We start from the raw sequence: 12,960 nt of genomic DNA, 5'->3' as shown, positions 1-12,960 counted from the left end.
ATGTCCTTGCTTTATAAAGTCTTAGGCTTGGTATTAAGCTATGTTCTTGCTGCTTGTTCTCCCTAACAATAACTCATACACCTCTGGTTGCATAAAAGCCTAATTCTAAGTCCTAAGTCCCTCCTCACCTTGGTTTCTTATGACTAATTTAGTTGAACTGCCTGGACTTCCTTCATTGTCTGTAGATACATGTGGTAAGTGTTCATTCACCCCCGTCTTACTTAACCTCCTAAATGTGACAACTGACCCTGTGGAAGCCATCCATTTACACTATTATCCAGCCAAATTCCCATTCCTGACTGTCTCTATAATTCTCTGTGCATTTTCTCTTTGTGTTCTGACATAAAACTCACTTTAAATAACTTGCTTAATGGACCTAGACCTAAATGAGTCAATCTTATGTAGTTGTTGTCCAAATCTGATCTTGAAATAATCAATTTGGGGGCAGCTAGGTGGCGCAGTTGATAGAGCACTGGCCCTGGATTCAGGAGGACCTGAGTTCAAATTCGGCCTCAGACACTTAACAGTTACTAGCTGTGTGACCCTGGGCAAGTCACTTAACCCCAATTACCTCACCAAAAAAAATATATATATATGTGTGTGTGTGTGTGTGTGTGTGTGTGTGTGTGTGTGTGTATATATATATATATATATATATATATATATATATATATATATATATATATAAATTTGGCCTTAAGGGACAAGAGCCACTTAGTTTGTGACAGACAAATTAGTAAGAAAAAAAAAAAAGATAAGCTAAATACTAACCCTAAGATTTCCTTTACAGGAGAAGTGTTGGATAAAACTGAGGAACGTTTGGCTTATGGTATAGAATATAACAGTACTTTGCTGGAATGTACCCCACGATCACTGCAAGCAAAAGTCATCTGGTTTGTACAGAAAGCACGTGAAACAAGAAAGGAAGAAGTAAGTTTTCATTTGATTCTACATTTTATAGATATATGTTTTAAAAATTGAGCAAAGTAATAGTTGCTGATCTGAACTGATGTCTTCTTGAAACTTTTATTATTTTTTAAATCACCTTGTCTATAGTTATTAATCTTTTATCACATTCAAGTTCATTGAACTCGGTTGCTTGAAACAGAAAGTTGATCTAGAATCCATCCAGCTCAACAAATTTAATGTTAGTATATCACAATGATTTTCTGAAAGTGTAATGCTAAATTCTCACTAAAGTCCAACTCTAATATTTCATCATGGCATAGCTACTACCCTAGGTTCTCAAAGGCTCTTCCAATAGAGAACAAGTTTTGCAGGTTCAAAAGTCTGAATCAAGGGAGTTCTGATAATGGGTCACAAATTTCTGAAATTCAAAGAAAGATCTAGTTAAATATGAAGAAATTCAACTTAAGGTTGATCACTATAGGGTTTGTTTTTTTTCAGCACAGCAATCTACATACCAACCATTTAATCAACCAGCATTTGTGAAGCACTTATTAAGGTATACTACTAATCACCAGTGAAACAAAAGGAAACATGAAATAGTCCCAGGCCTCAAGGAACTTACATTCTAACAAAAGACTATATATTAAGCCAAACATGGGTGGCTGTGTTTCTTGGTTAGAGGAAAAACTCATATTTATGAAATCATTGATTGTGACTAGTTAAATAAAAGTTCTGGTAAAAGAATATTATTTTTCTTAGTATCATTCCTATGTTCAGTTAGACCATTTAAAATAGGAACCATAACTAATGAGCCACAAAGACCCATCCTCTGCCATCTAGTAATCTATAGATTAATGTAGGGGATGTTAAAGATATATAATATAATAATAGTTGGTATTTATTTAATACTTCAACATTTGTAAAGAACTTTACCTCATTTATGTTATGTGATACATAAATGCTTTTTCCTATGGTCATATTGTAAGAAAATTCCTGAGGTGGCATTCATATCTGACTCTCTCCTGATGCTTCTGTATACATAAAATAGAAAGAAAAAACACACATTAACTTAATGGATACAACTACATTGTTAAAGTATAGATATAGATTATGAAAAAGTGCCTTCTAAAGGTAGAGCGCAAAGATGGACAAATAATTAGAAAAATACACGATTTCTTTCTCCATCAGAGAGCAAAATCCAAGGATCTCCAATTTTGCATTTCTCTGTTGTCTCATTTGCCTGAAGACACTCTTAGATTTCCTCAGTCCTGTAAGATTTTACTTCATCCTTCAAGTCTTATTCTAATCTGTCTTTCTGACTCCATTCCCTATACCACCTAATATAGTCACACAAAACAGATCAAGGCATAAGTTATGTCTTAGGATTCACGTCTCACTTTGTATCACCTCTCAGACAATACAAAGATGTTTCAACATTGGTCTTTTGAAGTCTCTATCGGTCACTCATTAGTTTCCAAAGTCTTTTCAAATTGGTTTTCCTCATATTATTGTTGTTGCCATAATTTAAATTATTTTCCTGGTCATACTTATTTCACTTTGTATCAGTTCATCCAAGTATTTCATGCTTCTTGGAATAGGTCATACTCATTTTTGTGGTGCAAGAAAACTCCATTATACACATAATTTATAATCTATTCAACCTTTCCCCTAATAAGTGAGCAAGTATTTTGTTTCTAGTTCCTTGACATTTCAAAAAGTTATGCTATCAATATACTTGCACATACGGGTCCTTCCCATTTAATATTGATCTTCTTTGTATATATTCCTAATTGTATTATTGAAAGATCATAGGGTATTTATACTTGTACTATGATATAGTTCCAAATTGTTTTTTCAGAATGGTTGAATTGATGCACATCTCCACCAACAATATATTAATGTGCCTGTTCTATAAGTTTTCCAACAATGATTAATTTCTTTTTTGGTCCCTTTGCTTATATGATGAGTATGAAAACCTCAGAATAAATTAAATTTTTGTTTCTATAATTATTATTGGTTTGAAATATTTTTCATATGGGTGATAATAGTGTAACGATTGGAATAACGCCACCTGCTGGATACTTACTGTAGAAGAGTTCTGCCCATGAAGCGAAGGTCTTTGAGGGCAAGACCAGGAGTCTTTTCTTTGGCATCAGGAAGTGACGCGAACTAGTGGGAGGAGGAAGGAAGAGACTGGCGCTCACTCTCACTCTCTTTCCTCTGGACTCTGGCGGAGAAGGGAGCTAGAAATGTGCTCTCCCTTTAATAGATAGGAATCTAGGCCTTTCTCTCTCTTTACCAAATTCTTATTCTCCTTAATAAATGCTTAAAAGTCTAACTCTTGCTAAAGCTTATAATTTATTGGCGACCACTCATTAGATATTTTAGACAGTTTAGCTAGAATTTTAGCCCTTAAACAATAGTGTATCACAAATAACTAATAATTAGAGAAATATCAGGAAAAGAAAGAGCATTGATGTAAAAATATTAAATAAAATGTTACCAAGAGGCAATAGAAATATTTTCACACTAGTCCATGTTACTATGAAAAAGTATTAAAATTGCATGATTCTATTAATAGATGCATAAAAGCCTTTGAAAAATACAATACCCATTAATGTTAAAACATTAAAAACCAACAGAATAAGTGGATATTTTCTTAATAATTTAGACCACAAATAAGTATTATCTATTAATGAGAATCATTAAAGGACTTTCCAAGATTAAAGTAAGAGTGTCCATTTTTACCATTATTCTTTAACATAATTTTAGGAGGCCTAGCAATAGCAATGACAATAAAAAGAAATTAAGAGTATAAATAAGGGGAAAGAGGCCATTAGCATGATAGCAGGAGATATGGTAGTTAGAGAACTCTAGATATTCAACTAGAAATTAATTGAAACAATTAATTACTTCAATAAAATATAAGGATATGAAATACAGATAAGTATCTCTGTCTATAACTAACAAAGTCTAGTAGGAGAGAGAATAAAGTCTGTTCAGAATATCTTTAGAATGAATAAAATATCTGGAAGTCAACCTTCAACATATACTAAGGATTTGTAGAAATATATCTATAAAACACTCTATACAGAAATAAAGACAACAAAATGTTAATTATTCATGAATGGTTTATGCAACTATAGTAAAAATTAACATATTAACTAAATTATTGTACAGTCAATATAATACCTATCAAAAGATTTTGGTTACCTTATAGAACTAAACTAAACAATAATAAAAAAATCATCTGGAATAGGAAAAGGTCAAAAATCTCCCAAAAATTATTTTTAAAAGGTGAAAATGTAGGGGGAAATTTAGTATTCTCACACCTTAAACTATACCATACCACAATGTAATTATTATCAAAACCATTTGGTAGTGGTTAGAAAAGTTGAACGATGCAATATATATAATACCCATAAATAACTGTACTTGGTAATATTTTGTAGGATAAACCAAAGAATCTAACTCCTAATGTAAGAACTTCCTGTTTTATATGATCTGCTAAAAAGAAAAAAAAAAGAAAGAAACCCTCGAAGGCAGTCTGGCAGATACTAGGTTTAAACTAATAACTTAGGCACATGCCAACATACCACAATAAACTCTAAATGTTTGCACATATGACCTGGATATTTTTCTATTAATAGAGGACAAGGGAAAGAGATATATTTTTACTACGTCATATGGGAGAAGGAATACTAATCTATAAAAAGGTTGGAGATGATCATAAAAGATAAAATGGAAAGTTTTGATTTCATAAAATTGAAAAATTTTGTATAGTGAAAATAAATATTGTTAGAATTAGAAGGGAAAGAAGCAATTGGGAAGCAAATTTATTTTCCTCCTTTCTTAAAATCCTAGCTATGTATCTACCTCCTTCATCTCAGATGATCCCACCTACTCTTGAAATCTAGTCTACCTAATATTAATTCTCTCATCTTGTTCAGTCGTGTCTGACTCTTCTTCACCCCAATTGGGGTTTTCTTGGCAAAGATACTGGAGTGGTTTACCATTTCCTTCTCCAGCTAATTTTGCTCATAAAGAAACCGAAGTAAACATAGTTGAGTGACTTGACCAAGGTCACACAGCTAATAAGTGTCTGAGGCCAAATTTGAATTCAGGAAGATGAATCTTCATGTCTGCAGGTCCAGCACTCTATCCACTGTGACAGCTCACCTCTAATTCTTTGTACTTCTGTAGTTTCACTTATCTTCTTTTTTGTCTTGAGCAACAAGTGGGCCTTGCCCTTGATCTTACTCTTAATCTCCTTTTGGGCCATTTTCCTTTAGTTAGTTGTCTCTATCGAGTCTTCTTTCTCTTTGCTATTTTCCCTCTGCCTGTAAACATGATCAGTTTTCTCATAGCTAGGGAATTGTAAAAATGCCTTTAATCCTCTAACTCATTTGAGCTATTATTCTAACTCTCATCCCTAGCAATAATCAAACTTCTTAAAAGACACACTCCATGCCTGAACATTCTCTTCACTTGGTGTTCACCTAGTACTTGGTTTTGCCACTCTTTAGTCTAGTTCTGCTTCATTTCATAATTCAGTGGATTCATCTTCTTATCTTACTCATACTTCAGCTTATTTAACTTTTTTTTTAAGTTGAGGTCTGCTCTGGGGGCACCAGGGTCCTTGTTTCAAGCTTCTTGTGCTGGGGTATAGGGTCTGTGTCACTGGCTTTCTACCCTGAGGCTTCTATGGCTTGTGGATTTCTCACTGCCCTGGGCTTGCTGGCTGTGTGCTGGAATTGGTAGGCCTGGTCATACCTGTTCTGTGTGTGGCCCTCCAGGGGGCAACCTGCCCTATCGGCTGGTGCAGGTGGGTTTTCCCACTGTCCTGCTGTGCCACCAGCTTTTTGAACCTGGATCTAGGGTCCTCAGTTGCTCAGCTGTGGCCCACAGCTTCCTGCTGACTTGCCCTGACCCCATCAGCGCTGCGCTGCCACCATGCACCAGCACCTTTTCGCTGAGTGACCTTTCCTGAAGTCTTCTAAATTATCTCTGGTTGGAAGACTGTGTCTATCTGTCTCTTTGCAGGTTTTGTAGTTTCAGAATCCATCCAGAGGCTTGATTTAATGTTCTTTTTGAGGGAACAGAAAGAGAGTTCAAGCAACTTTCTTGCTTTTCTTTGCCATCTTGGCTCTGCCCTCGATTCATCTTCTTATCAACGTGACTCCTTCTTCTAACTAACTGTATAGTTGATGACTCAACTTTGTCTTTTCATCCTGAACAATTCTCTATATCATCCCATAAGTCCTCCATTACAGCACTACTCAAAATTCTGGAGCTCTTTGTCTGGGTCCTTAAAAATTTTAAGAATGCTGATGCAGTGTCCAAGTAGTTTATCCCTTATTTTTCCCTTTTGTGAGATTTCTCCCTTTTCTTGTCATGTATGATCAAAATTATGTCACTTACACTACTTTTTGAACACTTTGGCATTGATGGTGTGCTGCAACATCCTTCAACTCACAATTCACTGTAATTGTTTATTATACAATCGTTTAGGTTTTAGTTATCTGTGATGGTATCTTATCAACATAAGCAAAGACTGTGGTCAGTGAGGGCAGGGGCTGAGACTTATCTAAATTTTTTATAGACTAAAGGGCCTACCACTGTACTCTGTGCACAATTGGTATTTAATAAATATGTGTCAATTAAATTAGGATTTGTTTCCTCAGTCTTCAGTCTACTTGTTTGTGTATGTATATAATTGATCATATCACTCACTAAAAAAAACTTTTATGTGCCCACCCCCATTCACTACTAAATACAATTTTAACCCCTTTTCTTTTTGTTCAAGAGAAATAAATATAGTTAAAATGCACTTTTATTAAGTTATAATATTCTCCCTCTCCTATATTCTTTGTTCAAACCAAAACTCACTGCTTCTCTTTTATGGTCCATACTTTCCAACCTCCACTATTCTTTGAATAGCCTTCTCTTCCACTTCTATCCCTTCCTGGTGAAGTTGTGTCTATTTTAAGGACTTTGTTCAAGTAGTACCTTTCCCATGAAGTTTTCAGTCATATGCTGCAGCTACATAGTTCCTTCTTTGGAACCCTTACAGGGATTTGATTATACCTTTCCATTGTTCTAATTATATTGCTTTTCATTATGTACTTATGTGTGCATGTATATTATCTTCCATACTAGATTTTAAGCTCCTTCAGTGTAGAGACAGTATAACTTATATTTCTTGTTTTGCCTAGAATATTTTACAGAATATTTTATATACATACATAGACACACATATATACCTATACATGTGTGTATATATATATATATATATATATATATATATATATATATATATATATATATATACACACACACATTCATTCATTCTTTCATTCATTCATTCATTCACAGATGAGTTCCAGAACATGAGATTTGGAAATCCTAACTCCTAAGATAGAAGTATATATGTTTCTCAATTTACTCCACACTATTATGGTTTGTGTATTACAACCTAGAAATAAAAATGCAACAAGAAGTTACAGTTTAATGATAATGTGAAAATGATCTGGATGGATGCTGAAATGGCTGAACTGATTTACACTCAACAGGCATGACCTATTATAGTGCTAAAATTGTTCTCCATTGTATTTGATCAGAAGTGAATAAGAGCTCTATTTTAGCCAATCATCACTAACTTAGAAGTAGACAGTAAGAATGTATTCTGAGATGAATATCTCCAGTAGAGGAATCATGGTGTTATTAATGGCTTTCTTCACTCTGCCTGGCCTGTTTCAGATTAGAATATCATTTTAATCTTATGTTGGGTTGAAAATTTTACCTTGTCAGTCTTTGTGACATGGTGCTTCTATCAATATTTAGCAGCAACCTTAATTCTCACTTCTGCTTTAATTTACTACTATGATCATATAAAGTTAGTAAAACTTCTGTCCTTTATCTTATTTTTATCTTTCCTCCTTTGTATGGGGTTCTTTTAATTCATACATGGAACTAGGGCCTAGATTAGGGACTAGGCCTGTGATTTCTTACAGAAGGATTTCATGAGAAATTTGACCCATCATAAAGACATTGTCTGGATCGGTTCTAAGATACAATCATTATTTTTATTATATATGGGGCTTTCAGTCTCATTATAAAAATGCCATTTTTAATTGTTGTTTTACATAGAGTTCCGTTAAATAGCAAATATTGAAGAGGCACTGGAGGAAATGATGGCTAAATGGAATTCCTTCAAAAATTGCTATTTTAATACAATGTAATTGGGTATTGCTGCCTTGCCCCCTTTTCCGTATATATGTGATGTGATCCAATTGCTACATAACTACATGAGCTATTAAGTCCCAGGCAACAATATGACTTTGCAGACTTCAGGCTGTTGTCACAAGTTTGGATTTGTTACCCCTCCCCATTGGGTCTTTTTTCTTTTATATATCAGAGTGTCTGCTGCTCATTGTTTATAATCACTGCCATCATTTAACATTATTGTGACTTCTTTTAATTTCAACTACTCACTTTCCGTCTTTTTATTCTATTCTTCTTTGTATCTTCTGTCTCCTGTAAGAAAGTCAAAGCCCTAATCCTTAGAAAATCACACAACTTTAGAATCGATAGGTTATAGATGTGGTCATCAAGCCCCATTTATGCCTAAAAGGAATTCCTGCTACAGAATCCATGAAAAGGGGTGATCTAACCTTTGCTTGAAGGCTCACTTCGTCCGTAGCACATTTCCAATTTTGGGTAGATAAAATGGTAAAGGAAAAATTCTTCTTTATATCAAATCATAACTGTTTTGCAAACCTTAAACTGTTACATAAGTGTGAGCTATATGTTGTTGTCATGGATGCTGTCATCATTATCACCACCACCACCACCACCATCACTACCACTACCACCTGCAGCTTTCCATACATTGCTTCAGATTTTGCTTTATCAAACCAAGGAGATCACTTGTACAAAATACACCTTCAGGTGCTTAACATGCCTATCACATTCCCCCTAAATAACTCCAAGTTAAAAATCAATGGTTTCTTTAACCAGTAGACATGTGGTATGAACTCCAATGCCTTCATAAATCATGGTTACCTACTTCTGGCTATGCTTTAATTTGTCATAATGCTTTTTACCATGTGTCATCTAGAACTGTACATACTGCTTCCTACGTGGTCTTTCAGTTCTTTGTGCTGTGCCCCTCAAAGCAGGTTAAAGTTAGCTTTGTTTTCATTTATTGACCCATAATGAGCTTTCCATGTAACTGTGTGATAATGTAGCCAAATATGTCTATCTTGTCCATAAGGAGAGCTTAAAAGACATTGCAAAATGCTTTGCTGAAATTTCAGCATATTATATTAATAACATTCCCATAATCTACCATTTACCATGTTTACTTAAAAAAAAAGGAAATAGACTTTTATGAAATTACCTGGGTAGGTGAAGTTCTGCTAGGTCTTACTTATCACCATTTACCTTTGAAATACTCACAGATATAATATTTTTTTTTTATAGATACTCAAAGGTTGGCTAAGATTGTCTGAACATTTCTCATGCTATATATGTATTTGCTATACGTGAATAATGAACTTATTGTATTTCTCTTAAATGCCTTCAAGCTATATTTTGTTAAATTTGAGATATTTGAAAAAAATATGCATTTTATTTTCTTCAGATTCAAAAATCCATTATATGCTTTCTGATTATCATGCCAAATAAGGAAATGATAAAATAGAAATATATTTTATTCAGGCAGTCTTTCAGAATAGTGAGTAATAATATCACATGTTCAAAAACAGGAGATCTTAAGTGTGAAGTATGAGTTTTAATAGAAACAGTACTCATACAGACTTCTGTAAATCAATTTTTATATTCTTCTATGAATAATGAGTACTACAAGATTCTCATATATTAAAGGGTCAAGTAAAAAAATTCTCTTAAATGAGTTATGTTATAATGGAAGTGTCCATATAATAAAGATGTTTCTAAGCTGCAGGTACCAGGAATGTTTAATATAATGAAGACAGTAGAATCAAAGAATTGCCTATGTCCCTTTGAAGTTCATTGTATTGAAATTTGTCCTACAGTGAAATTTCATTCATCAAATCAGAATAAGTTTCTCGAGAAGCTTGACAGATTGTATTTTAGGACTGAGAGATCCTTGTTAAGTTACCCCTTGAAATAGTGTCTTCTTTGGGGGAACCTCAGGATATCATTATTTCTTTTCCATGTCTCTACTAGAATCATACAAAGGGTAGAAGGAGAAACATTTAGTGGCCCTAAAAATTGTCATGCATCTTCTGCACATAGTAAAAGATACTGGAAGAGATACAAAGTTTAGTTAAGTCTTGTCCTTTTTGTCTATGAACAATGGATATATGTAAATAGATAAATATAATACCAAATTGTATATACTGTGTTAAGGGCTAAAATTCTAGCTAGTCTGTTTAAAATATCTAATGAGTGGTTGTCAATAAATTATAAGCTTTAGCAAGAGTTAGACTTTTAGGCATTTATTAAGGAGAATAAGAATTTGGTGAAGAGGGAGAGAAAGGCCTACATTCATCTATCTATTAAAGGGAGAGAGCATTCCTAGCTCTGCTCTCTGCCAGAGTCCAAAGGAAAGAGTGCATCAGAGCTCCAGCCTCCCCCTTCTTCCTCCCACCAGCAAACGTCACTTCCTGATGTCACTTCCTGAAGAAAAGACGCATGGTCTTGCCCTCAGAGACGTTTACCTCTTGGCGGAGTTTTTCTACAGTAAGTCTCCAGCAGGTGGCGTCATTCTAATCATTACAGTCCCCGCTTTGTTTCTTCAAGAAACGGGGTGTTTCCTTGATGAAACAGTCAAAAATAGAATATAATAACCTATGCTAACTAGCACTATGTTAATAACAATATAGAAAAGGGAGAGAGGAAAGTTTTGTCCAGAGGGGCAATTTTTTGTCCTCATGAACTAGCGCTTTGACATTGGTCTTGCAAAGGGAGGGACTCTGCAGAGAGTACATGTAACAGATGGTGTATATTATAACAGAAAGAGAAAAGAAAAAAACAACAACAACAAAACAAAACTGTTCATTTAAAGTTTCTGAAAGTCTTTTTTCAGATGTCCTCTAGGTGTAGTTGTGGAATGGAAGTCTTTTCAGGGGTTGATGTGTGGATACTGGTAATCAGACAGGAAAATTCCCTACAAAATTGAGCTTAACACACCTTTAAAGTAGCTTTGTCAATAATCAAATCAAACAATGAAAGTTCTCAAAAACATGTATAAGGGAATTCAGAATCTTAGTTGTTACACATGAAACATATAATAAAACAAAAATTGAAACATTCTTTAAAATTAATATTACTATAGTCCCCCCTTATGGTGGGTAAATTGAGAAGACAATTGCTGTGATATTAATTTTTAAAAATAATTTTTATCTTTGTTTCATCACTTTTTGCATCATCTGCCTAATTATCCTCATGCCATTATGAGAAATTAAAAAACCTAATATAATTGGTAATAGATGTCAAGGCCAAATCCAACACTGTATTTATCATGACACCTGAGATAATTATGGGGGTTACCATAAAAGAACAGAGAAATGATGGGATATGAGCATTCCCACACTTGAGCTATTGCTCAAGCCATGCAGTATGCCAGGCTTAAAATAGGTGGATGGAATATATGTCCATGCCACCAAACATATTGGAGGAAACTGAGTCAGACTTAATCAGATGCATGGGATTGAGATGTCCATGGTATGAGATATATAAGAAGAGGCATAGAAGCCAGGTGAAGAATGAGATGGGTGGGATCAAAACTTCCAGCCATCTATGCAGTATTGTGGGGAAAAAGAAAATAAACAAGTATTAAACCAAGAGAATCCAGCCTCAACATTTGTCAAAAGCCATTCCCTCGGCCATACCTTGACTTCATGCATGTCTCCCCTCATGTGACAGTTCAATGTCTGCTCTTGCATGTATTCCTCTTGTGATTGGATGGCATCTTGGCCAACTGGCATCTGATAACTCAAAATAATACCTTTTTTTATATTAAGTATACAATTAACTTTTGTGAAAAATTGGAACATATTTAAATACAACTTAAAGCACAGTCAGAAGTGATTTTTCTCTTTCATCCAAGGTTTCTGAAGCAAACATTTAAATATTGGAAAATATTACATCCAAAAGAACCAGTGTGAGGTCTTTCTTACACCTTCCTGCCCAGGGTTACACAGGTAGTAAGTGCCTGAGGCTTGATTTGAACTCATAAAGATGAGTTCCTGATTTCAAGCCCAGAACTTTAACCATTGTGCCACCTTGCTGCCCATATTGGTAACATATAAGTTATCAAATTGCTTCTCTGATGACTTATTGTTATTTAGAGGTAACTTTGTATTCTCAAATGCTATTCCTAGCATCATGAAGGGGCTTCCAATATGGGTCCAGCAACTGACTATGTATCTGTCTCCCAAAAACAAATCTAGAGAAGTATGGAGAGGCTTATCAAGAGAAATTTTACCACCAGCTCATTGATTTGGGGGCAACAACAATTTATTAAACTATTAAACAGTTTTATAGATGCTTCAATATGAAAGTATTTTATTATTTTCCAGTTACATGTAGACATAGTTTTCAGCATTTGTTTTTATAAGATTTCTAGTTTCAAATTTTTCCCTCCCCCCAAGACAGCAAGTAATCTGATATGTTATATGTGTACAATGACATTAACATATTTCTTCATTAGTCATGTTATAAGAGAAGAATCAGAGCAAAAAAGGAAAAACCTCAAAAAAGAAAAACAACAGCACCAAAAACAAAAGAAATAGTGTGATTCAGTCTGCATCCACATTCCACAGTGGGTTTTTTTTTTTGTGGATTTGGAGAACCTTTTCCATCATGAGTCCTTTGGAACTATCTTGTACCATTGTATTGCTGAGAAGAATCAAGTATATCACAGTTGATCAACACATAATGTTGATGAGACAATGTATAATGTTCTCCTGGTTCTGCTTATCTCACTCATCATCAGTTCATGCAAGTCCTTCTTGGTTTCTCTGAAATCTGCATGCTCATTGTTTCTTACAGCACAATAGTATT

General features: G+C 34.4%; 1 protein-coding gene across 1 annotated transcript in view; it reads left to right on the top strand.

Moving 5' to 3' along the window:
* The window catches only part of SEMA3E (semaphorin 3E), a 360,049-nt gene that overhangs the window by 332,296 nt on the left and 14,793 nt on the right, over positions 1-12,960 (top strand). Inside the window, exon 16 of the mRNA XM_043968536.1 lies at positions 791-930. Within this exon, the coding sequence (XP_043824471.1) occupies positions 791-930 (140 nt within the window). The remainder of the gene's footprint in view (positions 1-790; positions 931-12,960) is intronic.

This window comes from Dromiciops gliroides, chromosome 5 (assembly GCF_019393635.1).
Source record: "Dromiciops gliroides isolate mDroGli1 chromosome 5, mDroGli1.pri, whole genome shotgun sequence".
In the NCBI taxonomy this organism is placed as follows: Eukaryota; Metazoa; Chordata; class Mammalia; order Microbiotheria; family Microbiotheriidae; genus Dromiciops; species Dromiciops gliroides.
Note: the sequence above shows the minus strand (reverse complement) of the source record. Positions and strands in the feature narration are given on the sequence as shown.